Source organism: Halyomorpha halys, unplaced genomic scaffold, assembly GCF_000696795.3.
Source record: "Halyomorpha halys isolate HHAL.00 unplaced genomic scaffold, Hhal_1.1 Scaffold345.1, whole genome shotgun sequence".
Classification (NCBI taxonomy): Eukaryota; Metazoa; Arthropoda; class Insecta; order Hemiptera; family Pentatomidae; genus Halyomorpha; species Halyomorpha halys.
This window is the reverse complement of record NW_027114287.1, coordinates 110,768-134,541: the sequence shown is the minus strand read 5'-3', so window position 1 is coordinate 134,541 and position 23,774 is coordinate 110,768. Positions and strand designations below refer to the sequence as shown.

The 23,774-nt window shown below is 31.6% G+C and overlaps 1 protein-coding gene and 1 non-coding gene across 2 annotated transcripts in view; one reads left to right on the top strand and one right to left on the bottom strand.

Moving 5' to 3' along the window:
• Positions 1–9,354: 9,354 nt before the first annotated feature.
• LOC106681532 (zinc finger protein 665-like) overlaps positions 9,355–23,774 on the top strand; it is a 21,728-nt gene continuing 7,308 nt past the window's right edge. Inside the window, exons 1-6 of the mRNA XM_014421879.3 lie at positions 9,355–9,437; positions 9,814–9,870; positions 10,191–10,250; positions 12,485–12,532; positions 15,138–15,197; positions 15,702–15,749. Of these exons, the coding sequence (XP_014277365.1) occupies positions 9,425–9,437; positions 9,814–9,870; positions 10,191–10,250; positions 12,485–12,532; positions 15,138–15,197; positions 15,702–15,749 (286 nt within the window). The 5' untranslated portion in view covers positions 9,355–9,424. The remainder of the gene's footprint in view (positions 9,438–9,813; positions 9,871–10,190; positions 10,251–12,484; positions 12,533–15,137; positions 15,198–15,701; positions 15,750–23,774) is intronic.
• LOC112211082 (U4atac minor spliceosomal RNA) lies at positions 16,313–16,407 on the bottom strand. Its single transcript, XR_002945437.1, has one exon. It is a non-coding gene; the product is annotated as a U4atac minor spliceosomal RNA (small nuclear RNA).

Genomic DNA, 23,774 nt, shown 5'->3' with positions numbered 1-23,774 from the left:
TGAGAGTTTTGTTTTGAGAGGAGCCGTCTTTATTCATGTGGATGTGAGCACGTAGGCACTTGACTATACGGGAGCCCTAGAGATGGGTTCTTTAAGGTGTTGTTTTAGTTTAAATTATTTATTTATTTAATATTTAAGAAGTAACGAACAAAAAAAAAGAAAAATACACATTTATAAGAAGTGCTTTTATTCATTTTCCATTACAAAAATTGTCAATTACTTCTTAAAAGTATTTAAGCACAGTATAATCTCGGTAATCCAAACTTCGATCCCCTGAACACACCAGTAGTCCGAACTGGCGAAAAAAGTTACTTTATCTGGGAAAACTCAGTTGGCAATGACCTTTTTTGTTTTCAAACATGTTTAAAGAATATTTTTATCTTCTCGATCTGTAGGCAAGTTCAGATATCACTTTATTAACAATGCATTCGATTGATAAGGTTGTAATAGATAGTGTAAATTGAATAAATATATAAATAGTTGACCGTATGATTTCAAATTATGAAGAAGATGGTTAGGGTTTATTTAATTATGGTTTAGTATTGATTTATTTATGGTTAGGGTTTAGCTATTTATTTTCCGCAGTTTCGCCCCACTTAGTAGAGCTTCATCAGGACTGTTTAAGTTGATAGGTATAGAGACATTGCTATAGACACTTACAAAGTGGGGCGAAACGTCGGAAAATAAATAGTTGTTAACTATTTTAATTTTAAATAAAATTATATATAACAAATTCTAGTTCGAAATTTTCTTTCTTTTATTTAGGACTTCAATAGCGAATTTTTAAGACAAAAGATACTTAAAAAACAGAAAAAATTTATATTTAGAAGTTTTCCTATTTGTTATATTAATAATCAGGGGAGTGATAAGGCATTCTCATTGTACCCTTGCAATCTTCATTGCGATCCATTCAGCCTCATAAAGTGAGGTACCCTTAATTGAGTAAGAATCTAGTAGTCGGGCCTGAAACTGACCAAGTCACTTCCTTGCACACCCGTTGATCTAGTCACAGTTCTTCTCTTCACAGTACTACACCTACATAGACATTTTTACGTCGAATGGTTTTTGAGATATAGAATTCTCAAAATAAATTCACTAACTACTGATTTTCAGTGCATTTTTAATGCAATGTTGCTTTTTAAAAAGCTATATCTCGAGAACTAGTGAAGGTAAATAGCTCTATTAGCGCTCATATTTCAACAAACTTACTCTACTTTATATGATGTTCTATTAGGCTTTTTAGTGTTAAAGATATGAAGCTCCGAAAGAAAAGATATTGTTTTTACTAACGTTTTGAAACAGCCGCCATTTCGTATTGCCCCTACCTGTACTTGGCGGAGTCATAAATTTTAACTAGTAATTATACATATTTCTCATTAAAGTAATCTAAAATTGGGAGAAGAAATAACTGGGTTTTTTTTTTTTCACCCCCGCTCTTGAACTAAGAAGTATTATGATACTATCATGGTTCCCATGGATTTATTCTTAAATTGAGCAATTTTGTTCTAAACAGGAAAATCTACTACAATGCCAGGTCGAAATTATCATATAAAATGAGTTTCCTTACAGACTTACATAAGATTACGTATATGTGAAAACTTGTGTTAAAGCCAACTCAAATCGACATTGAATTTTTGAAGGTAGCACCAAAGCTAAAGGTTGAAGCTTGAAGGTTTCCATAAAAAACCCTTTTTTTTGGAACATTTATTTGGACGAAGTTAACTACAGAAACATAAAAAATAACCAAATTAACCATTTAAAAATAAATGAGGCTTTCAAGATAAAATTAAATGAGGAAACTGAATAATGAGAAGCAATAAACAAATAAAAAAAATATTAATGATGAGCTAAAAGTAAACTACGATGAAACTCTTTTAAGGAACTAGATCTCGAAATAAATGCAATTAAAACAAAATATATGTCTAGCAATAGAAATGGTCAGTCTAGCACTTCTGATGATACAGATACAGGAAGAAATACATTTTAGCAGGCAGAGAGGTTTAAGTGCTCAGGTTCTAAGGTAACTAGAAAATGAACGCAGGATAAAGCTGGGAAATTTTAATTCCGAAATTGCTTATCTCGCATCTTCTGTTCAGAAAGTTAAAAGTAAAAATTTACAAAACTATTATCCTTCTTATTGTTGTTGCTTAGGAATGTGAATGTGGTCTCGTAGTATTTTAAGTAATACTTAAAATAATCGGACCTCTGCACTTAGGATTATTCGTACACGCTTTTCTCAGACTTACCATCAATTAATTATTAATATTAGTCTTAATACTATCTTTTTATTCAACAATCACAGAATTGTGAAAATTGAAATATTTTTTTGATTTATGATCACGTGATTATAATAAAAATCTAAAATCCTTAATGCTCCTTACTTTGTCACAAATAAAATCATTCATAAAGATCTTAATGTTCCATATGTGACCAATCTAGCTCGAACCAGATATCAATTTTTCCATAATAAACTCCCAAACCCACTAGTTTCTAACCCTGCTTCTTCTTTTATTCCTGACAATTTTTATTCAGGGACGCCTGCCAAGAAGATGGCCTCGAGACCATCTAATGTAGGAATATTATGAGAGTGCTACCAATGGGTTTCTCTACGTGTCTATTTCGCTCCATTATTATCTTATACTAAATTTAATGGATGTACTTTTATGTAAATACAGTTGTTGATGTGAATAAATAAATTTTAAAAAAAGGATTCATAAATTAATTAGAGGTTAATTAGCATTTTCGTTTATTCCTGAATGAGGCCTTCCAAAAAGATGTCTTCATAAGTTTAATTTCAACATCTTGTATCATCTTTGATTGCAAAATATATTGATATCCACCTGCATTGAGTATGATAATGATAGCCCACTACATATTCAAGATAAGAACTGTTTATTGTTATCAGTGGCAAAAAACGAAATAAAGAAAAGAAAGCGACTTCTATATTTAAATTGTTTTTACAGCTGTTGGCTAGTGTCGCTTTATAAGACATTATTCATTAATTATTCAGAATGATAAGTTGTAAGGCGATAAATTCATCAACGAAATAAACTCTTACTAAAAATGAAATAAATAAAATCGAAAATTATTTGGAACTAATGATGAGAAGATAGTTGGGGGTGTGATCAGTAAATAACACAAATAAGTGATAACTTATTTATCAGTGCCAACGTTTCGGGCAGAATTTCTAGCCTTCATCAGCGCTAAGGTAAAAAAACAAGACAACAACCAATGAATAAAAGGAATAACAGAGTGATTAGAAAATAACTAACATTAAGGATACATAAATAGTGTTTGAAACAGACATGAATAGTTCAAGCATTATAAGAAGACAAAGGCTGTATGAGAAGTAATTATACAATTAAGTAAGAGGAAAGAACAAGTAATATGATTAGTATGAAAATCTAAGTAAATATACGTACAAAATTATTTAAAACAAAGAGATGAAAAAAATAAAACGTAAAAACTAACTGGCTTTATCAAGTGCAATGAGTGGCGCGCATTTTATTACCTACTTTTTCATCACATTATTTTAAATAATTGTGAACAAATATTTTAGATTTTAATATGTATTTTAGATATTTATTATTTGTTTTTACCTCTTAATTATTTTTAAAAGGTAAAATTTTTGTTTTATTTATTTATTGTAGTAGATGGACCTGTCGATTTGTGTGTTTTAACTTATTTATTCATTCAATTATTTTATTTTTATTATTATTATTTTTATTTATTTAATTGATTTAAGTATTTCTTTTAACCAACTTTTTATTTATATTTATATTTTTCTTTAAATCTAGGTATTATTTTTGTTTTGGTGAAATGTATTTATTTGTTTGTTTTACTGTAAACTGATCTACTGCTGTGACTATTATTTCTCTGGTTTGATCTCACACATCGCTGTCTAATAGTGAATTTGTTTAGTGAGCCACTAGGGAGGATCTGCGAGGGGGAATTCGGGTGAATGAATTTGTCAATCAAATGAAATGAAAATTGTGAAATGGAAGGGACAGAAAAGGGAAAGAAAAAAGGAATAAATTGAAATATTTGTTTTTAGTGTATAGACTGGAATTGATTGTAAAAGAAAACTATGGAAAACAATTTTTTTTCTTTTTTTTTATTATATTATGTAAAAATATGTAATTTATATATGTCGGATCACGGATTGATTAGTATGCTTTGTAATGTAGTGACCCCATGTATTTGGGCAGCATGAATGAATAAAGCATTTCTCTCTCTCTCTGTCTTGTTCTTTCCTCTTAATTATTTTTAATATTATCTTCTCATACAGCCTTTATTTTCTTATAATACTTAAACTATTGATGTCTGTCAACACTACTTATGCATCCATAATGTTAGTTATTTTCTAATCATTCTATATATCCTTTAATTCATTGGTTGTTATCTTGTTTTTGTTCTTAGCCCTGATGAAGGCTTGAAATTTTAGCCGAAACGTTAGCATAAATAAATACTTTTTTACTTATTTGTGTTTTCCAATGACCGCACCCTCAACCATCATCTCATATATTTCGAACTAATATGTATTATGTATTATTTACATAAATTGTGTACAGGGAGCATTCGTAAATTAATTGATTTACACTTTATTAATGATTTTTAATTTACTATACTACTTTCAAAGGTATAACTTGTAAGTAACAGGCTAGTTTTTTTTCGCGTTGTTTTGAGAGTATCAAACAAGTTTCAATAACAATGAGTGTTGCTGCCAACACATCGTTTAACGAAATGAAAATCGACTGTATAACATATGTTTTTATTGTTTAAAAAGGCATATGTTTTTCTTTTGTTTTTATACTGAAAAATAGACAGACAACTTCTAAACGTCTCACTGGATACACATATCTTCTCCATTTTCTCCTCACTACGCACTCGTAGTTGCCAGCATTCTGGCCATCTAAGTTGAAGCCACCGTTAATCGACCAAGTCCTTTTGAAGGAAGCTCCAAAGGAAAACAAACTGACTCGGATATAAACATTTATATGACAATAGAATATAAACGTATAATACAACGAAAAGATTTAAAATAAAATAATGAAAATAAGTCAAAATAAAAGGCCTTTTAGGTAAAAATAAAATTAGCATAACGAATTATGAAAAGAGGGAAACAAATTTACAAAGTTAATAGATTGGGAGATAGTGAAACTAGGATGATAATTCGGTCTTGTTTCAATCAAGACAGCCCTCATGAAACCTAGAAAAGTGAGGCGAAACGTTGATTAACAATAAATAGTTTTTTTCTACTATTCTGGTACCTTTATTGACCGCCACCCGAACTATCTTCCTACAAAATTAATAAATTGTCCCTCCTCGTAACACGCCGACATCATAGAGTGAAATACGAGTCAATGAAGCTCCTAAAAGAGATTTTGCCGTCTTTGACGAGGTCTACTGTGTAGATACGGATGGATCCACAAGATATGCGGATATAGTTGCTTTTCCTAAGAAGGGGAAGTCGGCAATCATTCTGGATCCCACTGTGAGATATGAAAATAACGACTTTGACCAGGCAAATAAGGTAGATAGGGAAAAGAAGGAAATCTACGATAAATGTATCCCTTTCCTCAAGGGGAAGTTCCGTGAGGGCTTCGGAGAACGAGACTTCAACGTGAGAGGCCTCTGGTTCGGAGCCCGTGGAACGATTCCCAGCACAACTAGGAGCTTCATGGAGGAGCTCGGGGTCGATGCCCAGGACGTGGCTAGGATGACAGAGAATATAATACTTGACTCCCTGGGAATCATACACCACCACATGCATGGAAATTAACGAGTGGGGGAGTTATCCAGAGGAGAGATGGCATGCATGCATCGCATATCTTATTTGTTGTTTTATTTATTTACTACTTTATTATTTTTGATATTCTAATATTTGTTATATAGGGGAATTTGTTGATAAAATGAAATAAGGGTTGTAAAATGGAGGGGAAAGAAAAAAAGGAATAAATTGAAAAGCTTGTATTTAGTTTGTAGACTGGTATTAATGGTAAAAGAATACTGTGGAAAAAAAATGTTATCTTTCTATTATATTGTATCATATAAAAATATGTAATTTATATATGTCCGATCACGGATTGATCAGTATGCTGTGTAATGTAGCAACCCGATGTATTTGGGCACCATAAATGAATAAATTTCTTTCTCTTCTCTTCTCTATCTATAATAATACACAATCCTGGGTCACAATTCCGAATGGTCAGAGACGATATGAAACGGTCCTGGAGAGAGGATGATCCACGCCGATAGGTCAGAAGAAGATATCTTGCTGTGAACATGTGTAGGTCATGCTTCGTAGTAAGAAATACTGCTGCAACTCTCAAATTGTTCAAAAGTTGGTGGGCCCTCGTCAATACTGGTTCTTTAATGCATTCAGTATTCAAATTTTAATTAAATTAATAGACGCAGTGGACTGTATTATATCAATCACAATCAACAGTCAAGATGTACAAAAACAAAAATGGCCACGCTGCACTATACGAACACAGACGAAAGGTCTTGTTGTGGATTGTAATGAACAAAACTAATAATCAAAATGTATTTCAACCACAATGGCCGAACTAATACGCTGACAGGGTCTGGTAATGCACTATGATAGTCACAATTAATAATAAACATGTCCAAATTTTTAATTTAATTTGCAACAACTGGTTTTTAAAATGTATATCGTATATAAAATGGATAAGCGTCGCCTTATTAACTGTTTCTCAAAATTTCTAAAGAAAAAAATACAAATAAAAATAAATGTAATTAAATCAAATAATAATACAAGGTAAATATTTTTTACAAAATATGTATGAATTAATTATTAAACATGGCGTTAACAATTCTTTATATTAAGAATCAAATCGAGGTTCCACAGTATTGGATATTGTTCTTAAACTACCGCCTTGAAATGTCGCTGTTCCTTTGTCGAAAGTTTTATCTATGAGAGATAATTCAATGCTACGCCGGGCAACTTTTAATCCCCTAATTGTTCATTTAATCTGCGAATGAGCTGGAAAAAACAAAACACGCTTTTTGTATACCCCAATGAGGCCCGTACATAACCTTATCTTTGTGAGCAAACCTAGTGTTTACATTCGCTTATCTCTTTAAGTATCTTCCTCAGAGCCGTTAATCCTTAATTTGATTAAAACTACGCTATATGAAAGAAACATAATTTTAATCCCGGTAAAAACTATTCTTAAAAAGTACTGAACATAAAAACTTTATTTACAATGAAATATTCAGAGTTACTCTTAACTCTTAGACCAAAAGCCTGAGAGGAGAAAGAAAAAAGTTATTCACCTAATTTTTTTTACAAACTTAATTAAAATTAAACACAGGTCAAAACCCAAATAGAAAACTACTAACTGTAGTAAGGTTCATAGCAACTAGTAAGTCAAGTAACGAAAAACATTACGCGTCATTTTATGTTAGAAAAAGGTTCAATTTTTACCTAGATTATACAAGGGATACAGTAATTATCATTCAAAAATAAATTTGCAATATGCACGCCCCCTCAAGTTTATTTAATCCCTGGAAAACCCTAAAATTTCATTAATTTTTCATTTGGTCCTCATAACCTTAAAACTACCAACAATACTAATAAAAACTTCATAGAACATTATTAAAGTAGAGTAAATTTCCTAAAATATGAGCTCTAATAGCTCCTAAAAAATAGATATGTATAAATCATAAGTTTTTTCACGCGGTATGAACTACATTATAGTACATTCAACTAGCTTTGATTTGGGTGCTATGAGGCATCTGAACGTCTAATATTTTTTCATAAGCTAAAACTTTTTTTTCCCAAAAACAAGAATTCAACATTTTATGACTTTCTTTCTGCGAATATCATCGAAACTGCTACTATTACTCCGCAATGGAGAACATCTAATATACATCTGTGCTCCATACCTTCACGCGGTTGCTCCCTTTAAATGCAGCTCGCCCAATTCTCTCGAGAACCTCTAGGTCTGAAACAGCTATTCTCAATTCCAGTTGCCGTTCGAATCTTTATCCATTCGAGTCCATTGACCATGAGCTTCAGTCATCTCGATCTCCGGCATGATCCTCCTCGTTAGGAATTGAGAGATCATATTGGATACGATCAGATTGGAATACCGTAATTGTGTAGTCCCTTTAGGGATTGTGACCCATCGCATGCCCTATTTGTCAATAGCTTCTTCCCTTAATATCGCCTTCCATCTATTATTTTCCTCTTCAAGCCTCCCACAAAGGTTCTAGGTAATTTGTACGTAGTGCTTCTCTCATGTAAGCATGTTTGATCACATCTTGTAGGAGGAGCTTGAGAGGTATACTTCATTATAAGATCTACTTGCTTTATGAAACCCTTTTTTTTTCTTATGCCGAAGTCGCACTCATTCGACGTCTTGCTGCCCAATATATGTTAGATTTTTTTAAAATTTACATTTGCAAATTTTTTTTCAAAATTTTGTCAGAGGGCATCCCCCAAGGTGGTCGCCACCCATTCTCCCTTGATTGCACAGCATACATGTGGGTTCTCGAGCCAGGGGCCTATCTTGTGGAGATGATTCTGCAGGTAATCCTGGCCATTCGTCTGGATGAAACAGCTTTTTATTTTACCCCCTTCCTAGCCATTTCTGGTATACAGTATTATACTGGTGTGACAGCAGTAGTTTATCCAGTGATCAACAATTTATTTCAAACCTCTTGATGTACGATATTCCTATATCCTATATTCCCTACTGGGAATTATTATATTTTTTATGGGAATATGAGACGCATAGTACAGCATGCCGTTCTCTATATTGATGCAAATCAGTTCAACTAATTAATGAGGTTCATATTCCACGAGAAGATGTGTTCTACCAGATCCCCTAAACTCTTGAAATCATTCAGGACCCTGTTATCCTTCAGTTCAGTCTGAAGGATTTACCCCTGACAGGAGGGCATCTTCACGACTGATCCATTTCATGTCTTGCCCGCTCTAGTTGAAAGGTAATCCATGCGAGGCGTACTATCATGGTCTTTATTGGATCCTTACACCAATTTGTTCCCACGTCCGTCATTTTTTTAATAATGTGTCAAACTTGTGAGTCAATGATGATCAACTTGAATAATGTATAGACTGTAGTAACCTACTAAAATTTGTCGTTTTATCTTCCTTAATCCGAAACTTTTGTAGAAGTGCTAAGCTTAATTGCCTTATTTTAATGTGAATTTATATAACAAGTGAAGACTAAAAATAAAGTCTTTAAGTTAAGGAATTTTGGTGTGAACAAATTTCCTAGAAATTGTGGAATTATTCTCCTACGTGACGTAACTACACAGTATCTTTCTACTAGCTCAATAATCAGCCAATTCTTACTCTTTGCACTTTGAGTCAGACCTCGCGGTATTTACTTTGTTTTGACTTAATTCGTAATGTGATATTAGTCTTACCACAATGGATCGAATGGGTTAGTAGTACAATCATTTAATCTTTCAGAATGAATTACTGTATTTTACTAACCTCCCTTATTAAAAATAGATTTTTGATTTACCTTTAGTTCAGTCATTTTTATTTCTTATCACATAAGAAATAAAGTATTGATGTGCTAATAAACTGTGGTGACAGTATTAAAGAATAAAATCAAAATTAGTCTTGGAATTTTAACATATTTAACAATCACAGTAATTGATTCACTTCTATTAGATTTATAAACATTAAATTCAGTGGATTCAAGTTCTACTATTGTTGTTTTAAACAGATTATGACTTTCATTCCCTACAAAGTTTATTTAATTGTAATGATGCCATTCACTATATTGTTGTGTTGTCTTTATGCTTTTTCAGGTATATATAATTGTGTTTCTATAAAAGAAGAAATACAAGATGAAACTGTGCCAAATTGTAAGTTTTCACTTATTAAAATCAATACCTTATTGTAAATTACTATTCTCTTTTTAAGATATGGTTACGAAAGCTTAGTTTGGTATAAGTTTCTGTTTGAGATTTGGAACTAGGGTTTGTGTTCAAAATTTCTCAAGTCTGTGAAATATTTGCTGGATAGTTATGTATAAAACTGGTTAAGTGTTTGTTTATTTTATATATTTATTTCCATTACCTTTTTTTAATCACTGCAATTTAGCAAGATTTACAATTTTTAGTTTTGTTATGAATTCATCATATTTTTAAATCATGAATTTATTATCTGTTGTTTGCTGTTTCAGGTATAAGCAACTCTGGCATTTCAGTTAAAGAAGAAATAACTGACTCGAATGAACTCTTTCGTGAGTTTATCATTATAGGCATTTATTCTTTAGTATAGATGTCTTATCCATTTATTTGGAGTGGGTTTTGATAAACAAGATGTCAAAAAAGAATTTCATGGTTTAATATTGGTTTCTAATTTTGATTTTTAAATTTCTTATATGTTAGGTTTCTATAAATGATAAGAGATGTTATTAACCCCAATATCACAAGAGGAACCAACTGATATTTTTATAAAACTGTTTTTATAAGGGTATATCAATCATTATTTTTTATGAATTTATTTCTTGTGAGAAACCGAAGGCACAGCATTCTTATGTGATTAGTACAAGAGCCGGGAAGAAAAAAAGGCAGTTATCTCACCCCAATTTTTGATTACTTTAATGAAAACTATGTATAATTACTAGTCGAAACTGATGAGTCTGCCAAGTATTGGTAGGGGGAATAAAAAATGGCGATTGTTTCAAAACCTTTAAAAAACATTAATTTTTCATTTGGAGCTCTATATCTTAAAAACTACCTACAACACTAGAAAATCTAAAAGAACATTATTTAAAGAAGAGTAAATTTGCTGAAATATTAGCCCTAATAGAACTATTTACGTAGAAATATTCTTTTAAAAAGCAACATTTCATAAATGTACTTAAATATTAGTAGTTAGTTCATTTATTTTGTGAAATCTATATGTCAGGAACTATGTGACGTACAGATGTCTATTAGCACTCAAATTAAAGCTATTTTAATGTACTATAAATTAGTTTATGACATTTACCTTCGTAGGAATAGTAGTTTTCATAATATTAGCTAAAATAAATTGATTTATAGTTGTTCAGACAATAAGTTTGATTTATGAAAAACTTTATTTTCGAAAACATAGGACGTACAGATGTCTGTCAGCACTCAAATTAAAGCTAGTTAAATTTACTATGAAATAGTAAATAATGTTTATCTTTGTAGAAGTAGTAGTTTATATGATTTTTGGCAAAATAAACGCAAAATGTTAATTTCTAATTGTTCGTATAAAATATTGGGTTTTTGAAAAAATATATCTCTAGACCCTAAAGACCCATATGTCTGCCAACTCTCAAAAAAAAGAAAATTTAACTTACTATAAACCAGTTTATTACACTTATCTTCGTAGGGGTAGTACTTTTTATGATATTCACATATATAAGTGAAGCAACATATATGAAATGTTGCATTTTAAAAAGCTATATCTCGAGAACTATTGTGAACACTATTGAACGTAAATAGCTCTATTAGGGCTTAGATATTAGCAAATTTACTCTACTTTAAATGATGTTCTCTTAGATTTTCTATTGTTGTTGGTAGTTGTAAAGATATTGAGCTCCGAATAAAAAATTAATTGTTTTTAACGTTTTGAAACAGCAGCCATTTTTATTCCCCTACCTGTACTTGGCAGACTCATCAATTTTGACTAGTAATTATACCTAGTTTTCAATTAAGTAATCAAAAATTGGGGTGAAATAACTGCCTTTTTTCTCCTCTTGGGCTCTTGTACTAGATGTTCTACAAATGGTGTGCATTCATTTTTGTTGCAAAATTAATTTTTTTGAAAAATTATCAATATATCTTATTAAACCCAATTTCTCGATAATGTCAGTTGACTCTAGATTTCATTTTTTGGTATTAAATATTAATACCATACATTAAGTTACATTAGACAGGTCCTGCTTTGTTGGATATCATCAGTATGATAACCAATTAATGAATACAATAGCTATTGTATTCATTAAGTGGATCAGTATGATAACCAATTAATATTCTGACAATATTGTTTTTTAAATTTCATTGTAATTTTTTAAATGAATAAACATTTTTCTTTCTTACACATTCTTCAAAAGTATTGGGAAAGGAGAGAGAAAGATGGTTTGAACCTAAAAGTAGTTCTCAATCTGTTTATATGACAATCTGCATACTTCTTTTTAAGTATCGCATGTACTTCAAATGTAATCTGGAGAAGATTAGACAAGATATGTGAGAGTTCTCACCTAGATATGCTACTCAAAAACTGAAGAGCTTTCTATCAGAAATCTATATTTTTGCACTTTTGGAAAATCATGGAAGCATTTCGTGAAGATAAATTAAATGTTAATTGAATATGCTGATTGGTAAAAATTTAAATTTAAACTGAATAAAGTTTTTTGTGTTGAATTTTAATTTCTTATAAAAATCTTTATTGGTGAAAGATAGTTGATCTTTCTGATTAAATAATCATTGGGTATTTTTATAGTTCCCTTGACTGATATTAAAGAAGAGGAAACACTGGAAATCTATGATGGTGAGAAAAAAAATTTAAATTGGCGTAATCTTAATTTAATAATTTTATTTAGAGTTTAATAATATAATTTATATTTTAAGAGTTTTTTTTTTATTAATTTATTTATTTTATTTTAGTATGTATGAGATCATTCATCACCATTACCTATTGCCCACAACTGTGTGGCAGATTGTAATATCTATCAATAAATAAAAAAAGTATTTTTAATAATATAATTTATAATTTTACTATACATACAAAAATTATTTTATTTTAATAAGTCATAAGGAAAGGAAATCAAATTAAATTGAACCTCTGTTAACAGGGGTATTGATGGGTATAGGGTTTTGCCGATAATCGAAAACCTCGGATAATCAAATCACAACATTGTATTGATATCATGTAATAGATAATAAAATTAATTTAAAAAAAAAACTGCAGAGAATCACTTTTGTTATCAAATATTTTATATGCATTAAATTATGATGTACAGAAATATATAAGAATGAATGTATGCATGCTACACTTGTATTGACCAGGAAGAAATTTTTTGGATTGAGCGCTGAAATTGAAAAATCGCAACAAACCCTCCACTCCTGACCTCCATGGTAGCCTTACTTATCTGACTTTTCAAACAGACAATTATAGCGAGTTGGTTGGTCGATGTACGACATGTCACAATCTCACAAGAGGAGATCGTAACATGAAAAAAGGCAATCCTTCCCCACTAAACCCCCCAGAGAGCGACGGCCCTATATCACTTTTGAAATATTAACTTAAAGGAGAGACTTCAGGATAAAGCAATATTTAAAAAGCGCCTGAAATTTAAAAACGGAATTAATTAGTTAAATTCAATTTTTTGACCAAGCAGTTAAAATATTCATTAAATAATGTGGCTGCAACATTATCAGTACTAAGACTATTCCCTCGAATGGCCAATTGCCTGACGCTGTGTCTTTTTTTTTTAGAATTTGTGGAGCCATTCTTGAGAAGCTGAGAATCGCTCCTCAATTTAAGTTTTCATGAAACCATATTTCTTTTTCACTCTCCCAGAAATAAGAACTCCCTCAGCATGTTTTTGCATGAGCACATTGATAGACTGCTCCATCTATATCTTTTAATGTAGAGTCCTTCATTGTTTTCCCTAAGAAATAATCTTTAGGCCAACAATGATACAAAGTCAGAATTGTCTTTTTTCTTCTTCAAAATATGAACAGTTTGCACACTAATTCTTAATTCAGCGGACAATTAGTTAACACTTTCACTTTTTTCTACTCGCTTTATAATGGTTAATTTCTGTTCAAGTGTTAAAACATTTTCTTTTTTGAAATATTTTGTTAGTTCATATTTAAATGGAGACTAAAGCACAACTGAGTAAATAATTTTGTCTTTTTGGCTAACAGGTCAGTAAGAAATAAATAGAAAGACTTAAAAACATTACCGTTCTTAGAATTTGAATTGGTCTAGTATTTACCAGAAACATCTGATTCATATGATACCAGCTTGCCCTGTTTTTTTCATGCTTTATTTTTAGGAACAATACATAATTAACAATTATGTAGTAATTAAAAATAATCTTACGTATTCATTCTTTAAAAAAAAAATTATACTTTTAAAGAATTAAAATAAATGGTGTAAAAATTAAAAAGCATCTTATTTAAAAAAAATAGAGTAATAGGGCCCCAGATAATGGAGTCTTACATAGATTTCCTTTGTCCGCGTCTCCTTTGTAGAGCATCCATCAAAAAGTAGCTGTCATAGTGTTAGTGTTTTTGTGTACTACAGGGCCTGTGCATATATAATTGTCCTATTAGTACTAAATGTAGACCTTTCTTGTTGTAGTCCTTATCAAGGTCTACTCTAAGAAAGGTCAATCAAGGGGCTTTGCTGTATTTGAATTCAACTTTTTTTTTTTATAAACCTTTAAATAAGTAAATTATATATTTAATAATGATGGTGTGAAGATAGTTGACCGTAGATATATAATAGGAGATGGTCGGGGTGCGGTCAGCAGAAAAAACACAAATAAACAAAAGAATTACTTATTTGTGCTGACGTTTCGACCTGATTTTCATGTCTTCATCAGGGCTATGAAAACAATAAGACAACAACCATCATTCAGAGAGATAAAAAAAAAAATAATAATAAAATAAAAATACAAATATATAAAATCAAATAAATAATAGACTAAAAATTTGAAAATACACATAATAATGGAATGAAAATATAAATTAGTTTATTAATAACTATGGACAAAGACAGTAGTAGGTTGATTACTGTCTTTTTCCATAGTTATTAATCAACTAATTTATATTTTCATTCCATCATTATGTATATTTCCAAATTTTTAGTCTATTATTTTATTTTATTTTATATATTTGTATTTATTTATTTTTATTATTATATTTTTTTTAACTCTGAATGATGGATGTGATGAAGACCTGAAAATGAGGTCGAAACGTCGGCACAAATAAATAATTCATTTGTTTATTTGTGTTTTTTCTTATGGCTGCACCCCCTCCTCCCCCCGGCCATCTTCTCCTATTATATAATCGGACAATGTTATTGTATGTTATTTTATTGTTAAATTATGAATTTATTGTCTATTGTTTGTTTGCTGTTTCAGATATAAGTAACCCTGGTATTTCAATTAAAGAAGAAATAAGTGATGAAACTGATCCCTCCGGTGAGTGTTTTCTTTTTTTCAATTATAAATACATCAATTTATAATTTCAATCTTTTGATTAATTTTTTTTATATTATTTGTTCACATTTGAATAATGTTTAGTCAAACGTAGTGTGAATTATGAATACCCATTACTTTCTTTGTATATGATTCTAAGAATTGGGTTTTTGCTAAATTATTTTCTTTAATTCTTGGTCTTTTTCATAATTTTTTAAGAGATAGTTTTTGCCAATGGATTAAAACTTCAGTTTTTAGAATGCAAAACCTCATTCAGTCATAATTCCATTTTAATGTCATCTAATGTATCTGTTCTTAAACCAGAAAAAGGTATAATGCTGTGGGCATGCCTTAAGAATAAGATTTTACTGATTTTTTTATTCCTGAGAATGGATTAAAACTTTTAAATATCATATTTATTATTAAATAACTATAAAATTATGTTGATGGTTTAAAATTATGGTATGGGGAATAATCATTGCTTTATTTTATTATTTTTTTTTGCAGTTTCTCTTACTGATATTACTGAAAAGGAAATACCAGAAATCTCTAATGGTGAGAAAGATTTATAACTAGTATAATTTTATTAGTTATTAGTTGGTGTTTAAGAACATAATTATCAGTTCTAAGCCCTGTTGTAGGTACGCGAGGAACATGCTTGCCTTTTGGTACTTGGTATAAGAAACAAAATGTACTGTCCGTTATTTTAGGGCATAGCTTGCCTTTTCTGTTGAGACATAGCCTGTCCATTCTATTAATGCATAGCCTATCCATTCTGTTAGGGTATAGCCTGTCAGTTCTGTTGGAGCATATCCTGTCCGTTCTGTTACGATCTAGCCTTTCTGTTCTGTTAGGATATAGCCTGTCTATTCTATTAATGCATAGCCTATCCATTCTGTTGGGGTGTAGCCTGTCCTTTCTGTTAAGATCTAGCCTTTCTGTTCTGTTAGGATATAGCCTGTCCATTCTATTAATGCATAGCCTATCCATTCTGTTAGGGTGTAGCCTGTCCTTTCTGTTGGAGCATATCCTGTCCATTCTGTTAAGATCTAGCCTTTCTGTTCTGTTAGGATATAGCCTGTCTATTCAACTTAGAAACTTATCGTCTTATTTATTTTTCTATCTAACATTACCACATTATTTATATGGGTGTCAGCATCAATGCCCTCACTACACAATCACTGAACATTATGCTCTCCCTGACAGAGATGGTGACAATGACTGTTAAATGACATAATTAATTTAAGTACATACTTTATAGGCTAACTCTATTTGTACGGGGTTTGCCCCATAAGCAAACAAATAAATTATTATTATTATTAATGCATTATGATATACTTTAATTACATCAAGCCAAATTTATTGGTAAACAATCGTTAGTCAGTATTTTTTATATTTGTTATTATTAATTGATACTAATAATTAATTGTTATTATTATAAACTATGATGACAGAACAGATCTAGTATTTTAGACTCTTCTGGGAAATTATATATTATTGTGGTACAATGTTCGTAGGTGAGATAAGATAAGAATGAGTGCGGTTGTTATTAACCTTCAATTAAACACGCAGGACAAATTTTTTTTAATAATATTTAAGGTATTTTTATATACTTTGTTTTCAGATCTGAAAGCAATATGAAGGTTAGGTTTAGCAGAACATAAAAATTTTTGGAAGTTATCTGAAAGAGAGGGGATGTAGGGTAGTGGCCTGTATCAGAAGAGTGAGAGGGATTGTGAAGGACTGGATGAAGTTGTGAGATGATTTTTGTAGTTGTTAATAAGTTTATAAATAGTATAGAGGGAGAAGTTATTAATTAAGAGTATTTGTTTAATGGAAATATGTTAGTTTCATGGAAATGGGAATTAAAGAGGAAAAGGCAACGGTAGATAAGGTTTTTAGCTACATTAATTTGTTTTATGGTAAGGATGCTGGGAGTGGTAGTTTAAAAGTCTGCCTGAGTAAGTTGGTTTAGTGTACCAGTCAATGGATATGGTATTGTCTGGATTTCTTATGATGAGAAGGTCAAGCAAAGGAAGAGAGTGATTCTTTAGTTTGTTATACCTAAGGTGATTTTTGTTTTAAAAGTTCAGCGATAGATAAGCAATTGAAATATAATAGAAATAATTATGGGCAAGATAAAATGCAGAAAATTGAACAAATAGAGTGAATTATAAAACTTGCAGTATAGTACTTGCTGGTTGGTGAGTTCCTTTGAATATTTAGTCTAATTTGGTTCATGAAAGATAGAAAATAAAATGGTGTTGAGATTTATTATATGGCTGAAGTTGACTAAGGATTGCCATTAAACAAACAGAGCTAAGTTAACTTGAAGCCAACCATTGAACGACACGGACCGAATTGCACAGGAATTTAGCACAGTAACTGATAATGCGAGTAAATAAGCCACAGGCGGCCAATATTATAAAAACATGCTATAGTGAGCAAAGCTGATTTGCCAAGAACAGATCAACAGACAACTGTTCAGCTATAAAGGCCAGGCGTTACTTCACTTTTTACTGATTGGTTGGGTATTGTATTGGGTGATCTGTATTGAAATTAATTGCAATGAAAAATAAAACATAATTAACAGAAAATAATCTATTGAATAATTTACAAGAGGTGTAGGGGGTGGCCAAAACAAAACATTTATGGTTAAAGAAAGTCAGTGAATTCTGATTATGGTTGTATGAAAGCTGTATTTATGCATATTGATGATTGATGGTGATAGAGGCACCCAGACGGATGCAGTGGACAAGGTGCAGCTCCATCAGTGGGGCGCTAGACCTAGCGCTGGGCTGCACCACAGTATAAAAAAAAAAAGAAAAAAAAAATTGAATAATTAATAAAAGAATTTTAAAAAAAAAATTGGTGATCCTAGGGAGTAGTGGCATGCACAAAGCCCAGCGCACTACCCCACTGCTCCCACACCCCGTATGCCAGAGATGGGAAGGGAGGGGGATATAACAAAAAAAAAAAATTGATGGTGATGGTGTGAATTATATGGAAAGAAATTGACTTCCCCCATTCCTCTATTTCCCCTCCTCTGTTACTGGAGGCCACTCCAGAACTGTCTCTATTCACTCATGATTGCAATGATGAATAAGAAGAAAGAGAATTACTGCTTGAAGAAAAAAAAAAAAAGATAGCTGTCTCATAATCTCTGGTTGGTGTCTTCTTCTTCCACAGAAGAGGTAAGATTTTACTGTTGGCCACATGGAAGAAATGCCCATAATGTTGGCGCTAGTACTACATCTCTCTTTCAAGATGTTATGGGAGATTAGAAAGTATGCAGATTGGAGGATAGTATTTAGGAAGTTATGGGTTATGGTTATTTTTGACAATTAATGACTCTCAGGAGCATAAGCAGCACAGTTTTATCTATTCCCAATACTGTATTATGCATGTTCCTGACAGTCAAAAGTGGTTGTTGGAACAAACCTTATATATCACGGATTGTTCTTTCAAGAGGTTAAGCGAGGTTAGAAAGTATTGCAGATTGGATATTATTCAAGCAGTAATTTGTTATGATTATTTTTGACTGTTAAAAACTGTCAGGAGCATGCGCACTACAGTTTTATCTGTTCCAAATACTGTATTATGCATGGTCCTGACAGTCAAAAGTGGTCGTTGGATCAAAAATGGATTGTTCTTTCAAGAGGTTTAGGGAGGTTAAATAGAATGCAGATTGGATTGGACGATAGTTTTCACAAAATTCAGGGTTAGGAATTTTTATTGATAGATCATCCATTCCTCCAAGAGACTTGAAATGATTTCATTTTCTCTTTAAAAAATAATTAATGTTACAGCTTATAAAAAAGTTTTAATAATTTATAAAAATTAAGTAAAAATGTTAATGAAACATATGGACATAGATAAATTGTTGGGGAAAGGGGGAGGGGAGAATAAAAAAAAGAGGTAGAAAATTAGTTCAAATGTCAGTATGTGGCTTTCTTGAAATTTTACAGATAAAAAAACTAATAAATGCAATAAAAGGTTAGCAGTTTGAAAAAATTGGAAATTTAATAGTTTTTAAGTTGAAAAATGTATTAAATAAAAGAAGTTCTGGAGATACTGGATTTTCACTTACCTCATATCCTAGCAAAAGAGGTAATAAAAAAGATAGTTTATTGGTACCAGAAGTGGCAGGAATTTGAGGAATCCTTTGGAATCGATCTCAATGCTTCAAGAGTTACTGATCTGCGTGAAAGATTGACCACAGTCAGACATAATGTTGAGGAATATGAAAAACATAGCAATCTTAAAAAATGTCTCAGATCCAGTTTTTCTTTTGATGCAAGCTTATGTACGGTCAAAACAGTAAAGCCATATTTAAACGATAATTTTGATTTGGTATTCATGCAGGCGGTTTTCCAGTGTAGGGCATAATTACTTAATTTATTCTGATAACTGCCCAGTATGTAACTACGATGAAAACGAAGATACCTTTCACTTCTTGGGTACCTGTCCCAAATACAGTGACATTAGAATAAAATATTTTGGGCAGCAGACCTACTCTCCAGAATAGCTATTCACTTTATTAAAAGACTCTTAATTGGGGAGCTGATAGTAATTATATTAACTATCATAGTAACTATATATTAATACTATTTTATGTCTTCCTTCCTTTTATTTATATATAATTTTCTTATCACTTAATTTTTATATAATATTTATCCTACCTTATTGTATCTTATTGTTGTAATGTTCTTAGTTGTTTATTTCTATCTTTTTAGCCCTGCAAAGTGGGGCAAAATGTCAGACATTAAATAGTTAAAAACTATTTGTTTTCTTTTTTTACCGCAACCCTGTCTATCTTCTTATATTTAAGTTGTACCCATTTAATCTGTGTTGAGCTCGCATACTCTACCTGTTGATATCAAATTTTTATTTTTTCCTATATCTGCCAGCTCTATAGGAGCGAAGTAACTCTTCCCACAGTTTTTATCAATGCTACTTAGCCAGAGTGAATTTTCTCAAAAGTTACAAAGGAATAATTTTAGTTCTCCAAAGAATTATTAAAGTTGCAAAAACCAGTTCCTGTTAACACATGAGTGGGAGTGGGTATTTGTACCCGTTTCGTTGATTGCCATTTATAAGTGGTACAGGTACTAGTATCCATTCCATGGATTGCCATTTAATCTGTATTTTATTATTTCCCTTTATTGTTAGTTTTTGTATTATGTCATTTTATCACCTACTATTTCCGTCTATTTGTATTCATTTTCAGTTTTGTTTTTTAATTTTATTTATAAAATTTCAATAGAGGAGTGGAAGAAAAATCATAAAATGAAATTTGAATTTATCGTATAAAATAATTAATATACTGAATGTTGGGGTAGTGATTCTACTGGATAGAAATTAGTTTCGCTAACATTATAGAATTTATTTTGCTTTGTAATTTTCTTTTATGCTAATTCTTTCAACTTAAATTGTTTTATTAATGTAATAATTGAAATTATCCTTGTTGGCCGTGATCGTGTAATGGGCTTCCTTATGAGACAGAGACCCTTATCTTGAGAGGCTCTCCAAATGTCATTTCTTATTTTAGAAGCGGTAGTTGTTGGTGCTTCATAAAGAGGTTTACAGTAGATATTGAGCTATATAATAGATAGAAGGAGGCAAAGGGGTTTACTGTGGAGACTAAGCTAGATAATACAAGGGCCATCCAGAAAGTAACAGATGTTTTGAAATAAACAATTCACAAATTGAAAAACTCAAAGTTTATTATATACATTTGAAATGTACACTCTTAAGTTATTTTTATACTCTATTTGTCTACTATAATCACCATTCAAATTGAGACATTTATCATACTGTGGCACAAGTTATTCAATATCCTCTCTTATGAAATCTGCAGCCTGCGATTTCAAACACTGGTTTACACCGGCATTCAGTTTGGCATCAGTATCAAAGCGTTGTTACTGAGCCATTTTTTCATCGCTGGGAAGAAGTGGTAATTGTTTGGCGCGAAATCCAGGCTGTATGGTGGATGATCAAATACCTCCCATCCAAGAGTGCCTGGGTACGATTGGCCGTGTGTGGATGAGCGTTGTTGTTAAAAAACACCTTGGTGCTAAGTTTTCCCTGACATATATTTTGTATAGTGCGCCATAACTTTCTTAGTGTTTCACAATACCGCTCTGAGATGATTGTTGTGTTGCCCTACGTTCCAGAAAATCAACGAGAAGCACTCCCTTGGTCCCAAAACACAGTAGCCATGACCTTTCTTGCTGACAGCGTTTGCAAACACTTTCATGGTTTGATGGGAGAGAATGTGTGTGCGCCGATTCCATCAACTGCTGTTTTGTTTCACAGTTGACATGCTTCACCCAAGTCCCGTTCCCGGTTATGATACGATCCAGAACTGCATTACCATTTATGCTGTATTCTTGGAGAGAGGTCACAGTGCTCCAGTCAGTCTCTGTTTCTTGTGGTCTTCCGTTAGGATTTTCGGAACCCACCGAGCACAAAATTTGTGAAAACCAAGCTTCTCCACCACAATTTGATGCACCAAACTCTGTGAAATTTGGGGAAAATGTTCTGACAGTTCTCTAATTGTGAAAGGACTTTTCACGAATTTTGTCATTGATTTGCATTGCCAGATCATCGGTCACAAGGCTAGGCCTACCACTGTGGTCCTCGTTGTGAACACTGGTACTGCCATTTTTAAAATCAATGCACCATTGCCTCTTTCGGCTTTTACTCATTATCCCCTGCCCATAAACATCACAGAGCTGACAATAAATTTTAATTGGGCGGTTGTTTCGAGCCAACAAAAACCAAATCACAGACCACACTTCACAAGTGGTGGGATTTTCTATTGCAGAGCACATTTTGAAGACTCACAGAGAGCAAAGTGAGAAACACACAGTCCTAACCTACAACAGCTGGATGCGTACTGAATGTAGGAACGTTTGGACACCAAGATGGCGGCTCTAGCCCCACCCATCACCACAATGGGCCAAAACGTCTGTTACTTTCTGGACAAACCTCGTAGATAAAAGGAGGCAAAGAGGCTCTGAGTAAGCTGGATAGAGCTAGCAAATTAAATTGAACAATCATGTTAACCTTACTGTCACCATTTACAAATTATAAATTGGCCTGCGCATTTTCTTGTTATTGGATCTTTAAGATTATAACAGTCCCCACTCAATTACTTTAATAAAACTTTTCCTAGCAATTTTATAATTTTAATTTTACTTTATTGATCATGGTATAGTAATAATTTAAGTGTCCTACTCCTTTGTTTCATTAAATAATTAATATTTGCAATCTTAGTATAAAATTTAATAGATTTTATAAGATGTAAGGGAGTGCAGTAGCACCATGATAAGGCACGATGATACTAACTCCAAGGACCCAATCCTGGTTCAAATCCGGCTTGGCAGAAAATAGTTTTCTGTAACACTGTAACTGTGAGTCAACCCTGTGGGTTCTGGAGACCTCCTAGGGTCCACCCAGCCTCAAATAGTGGGTACCCTTAATTGAGTAAAAATCTGGGGGTCGAACGTGATTCTGACCTAATCACTTCCTTGCAACCATTGGTCTAGTGGCAGTACTTCCTAAAAAAGTGAGTTGTAGTGGTTAGGGGTGGTTAATTTTACTATAAAATACTAAAACAAAAAACTTTTGAAATTTCAGTCATTATTAGAATTGCTGTTTCCAGCTAGTTGCTTTTCTATGGTTGATGGGGGTACCAGAAACTGCATTTTATTATTTATGTATGTATTTCTATTTCTATTATATATCTCTATTGGTTCATAATGGGAACCAACCTACAATATTAGAAATGTATTGCTTATATATTTAGACCTATTACTAGGGATGGGATATCGATATCGATATTATCGAATAATATCGGATCGAATAATATCGGAATATCGATATATTTTCTTCGATAATATCGAAATATCGGTTTATAAAAAAAAAAAAATAAATTTAAAAAAAAGTCACACCATATAAATAAAACAAATATTGATAATATACACTCCAATGTAATATAACTCGTATATTTCGTACTATAATCGTATATTTCGGAGAAAATATTCGTGGCAATGATATTCCGATATTATTTTATCTAAATTTTGATATTTTGTTAAAGAAAATATTAAAGCTTAAAAATAGTATTTCGATATCTAATATAGATAATTTCAAATTTATTTCGATATTTGACATTTTTATAATTATTGATTTCTAACATTAGTAACAATATTCCGATATTATTTTATTGAAATATCGATATTTTGTTTTAATAATTTAATATCCATTACCATATTTGGTAATATCGATAAGGAAGATTATAAACAATATCCCGATATAATTTTATCGAAATATTGATATTTTGTTTATAAAGACTAAAAAAAAACCGTGCCCGTGTAGGCCTCGGCGCGAAGCGCATATTTCCGTGACAACGTATACTCTATGCTAATATTACATGATTTATAAGACGTTGTCACGTCAAAAATAAAAGTTTTTTATAAGTAAAATGTTTAAATGGTTACTATAGTTATCCAATAATGTTTTGTATTAAATGTAAACAAAACAATCTACTTCCGTTACGGGACACTTTTTCTAACA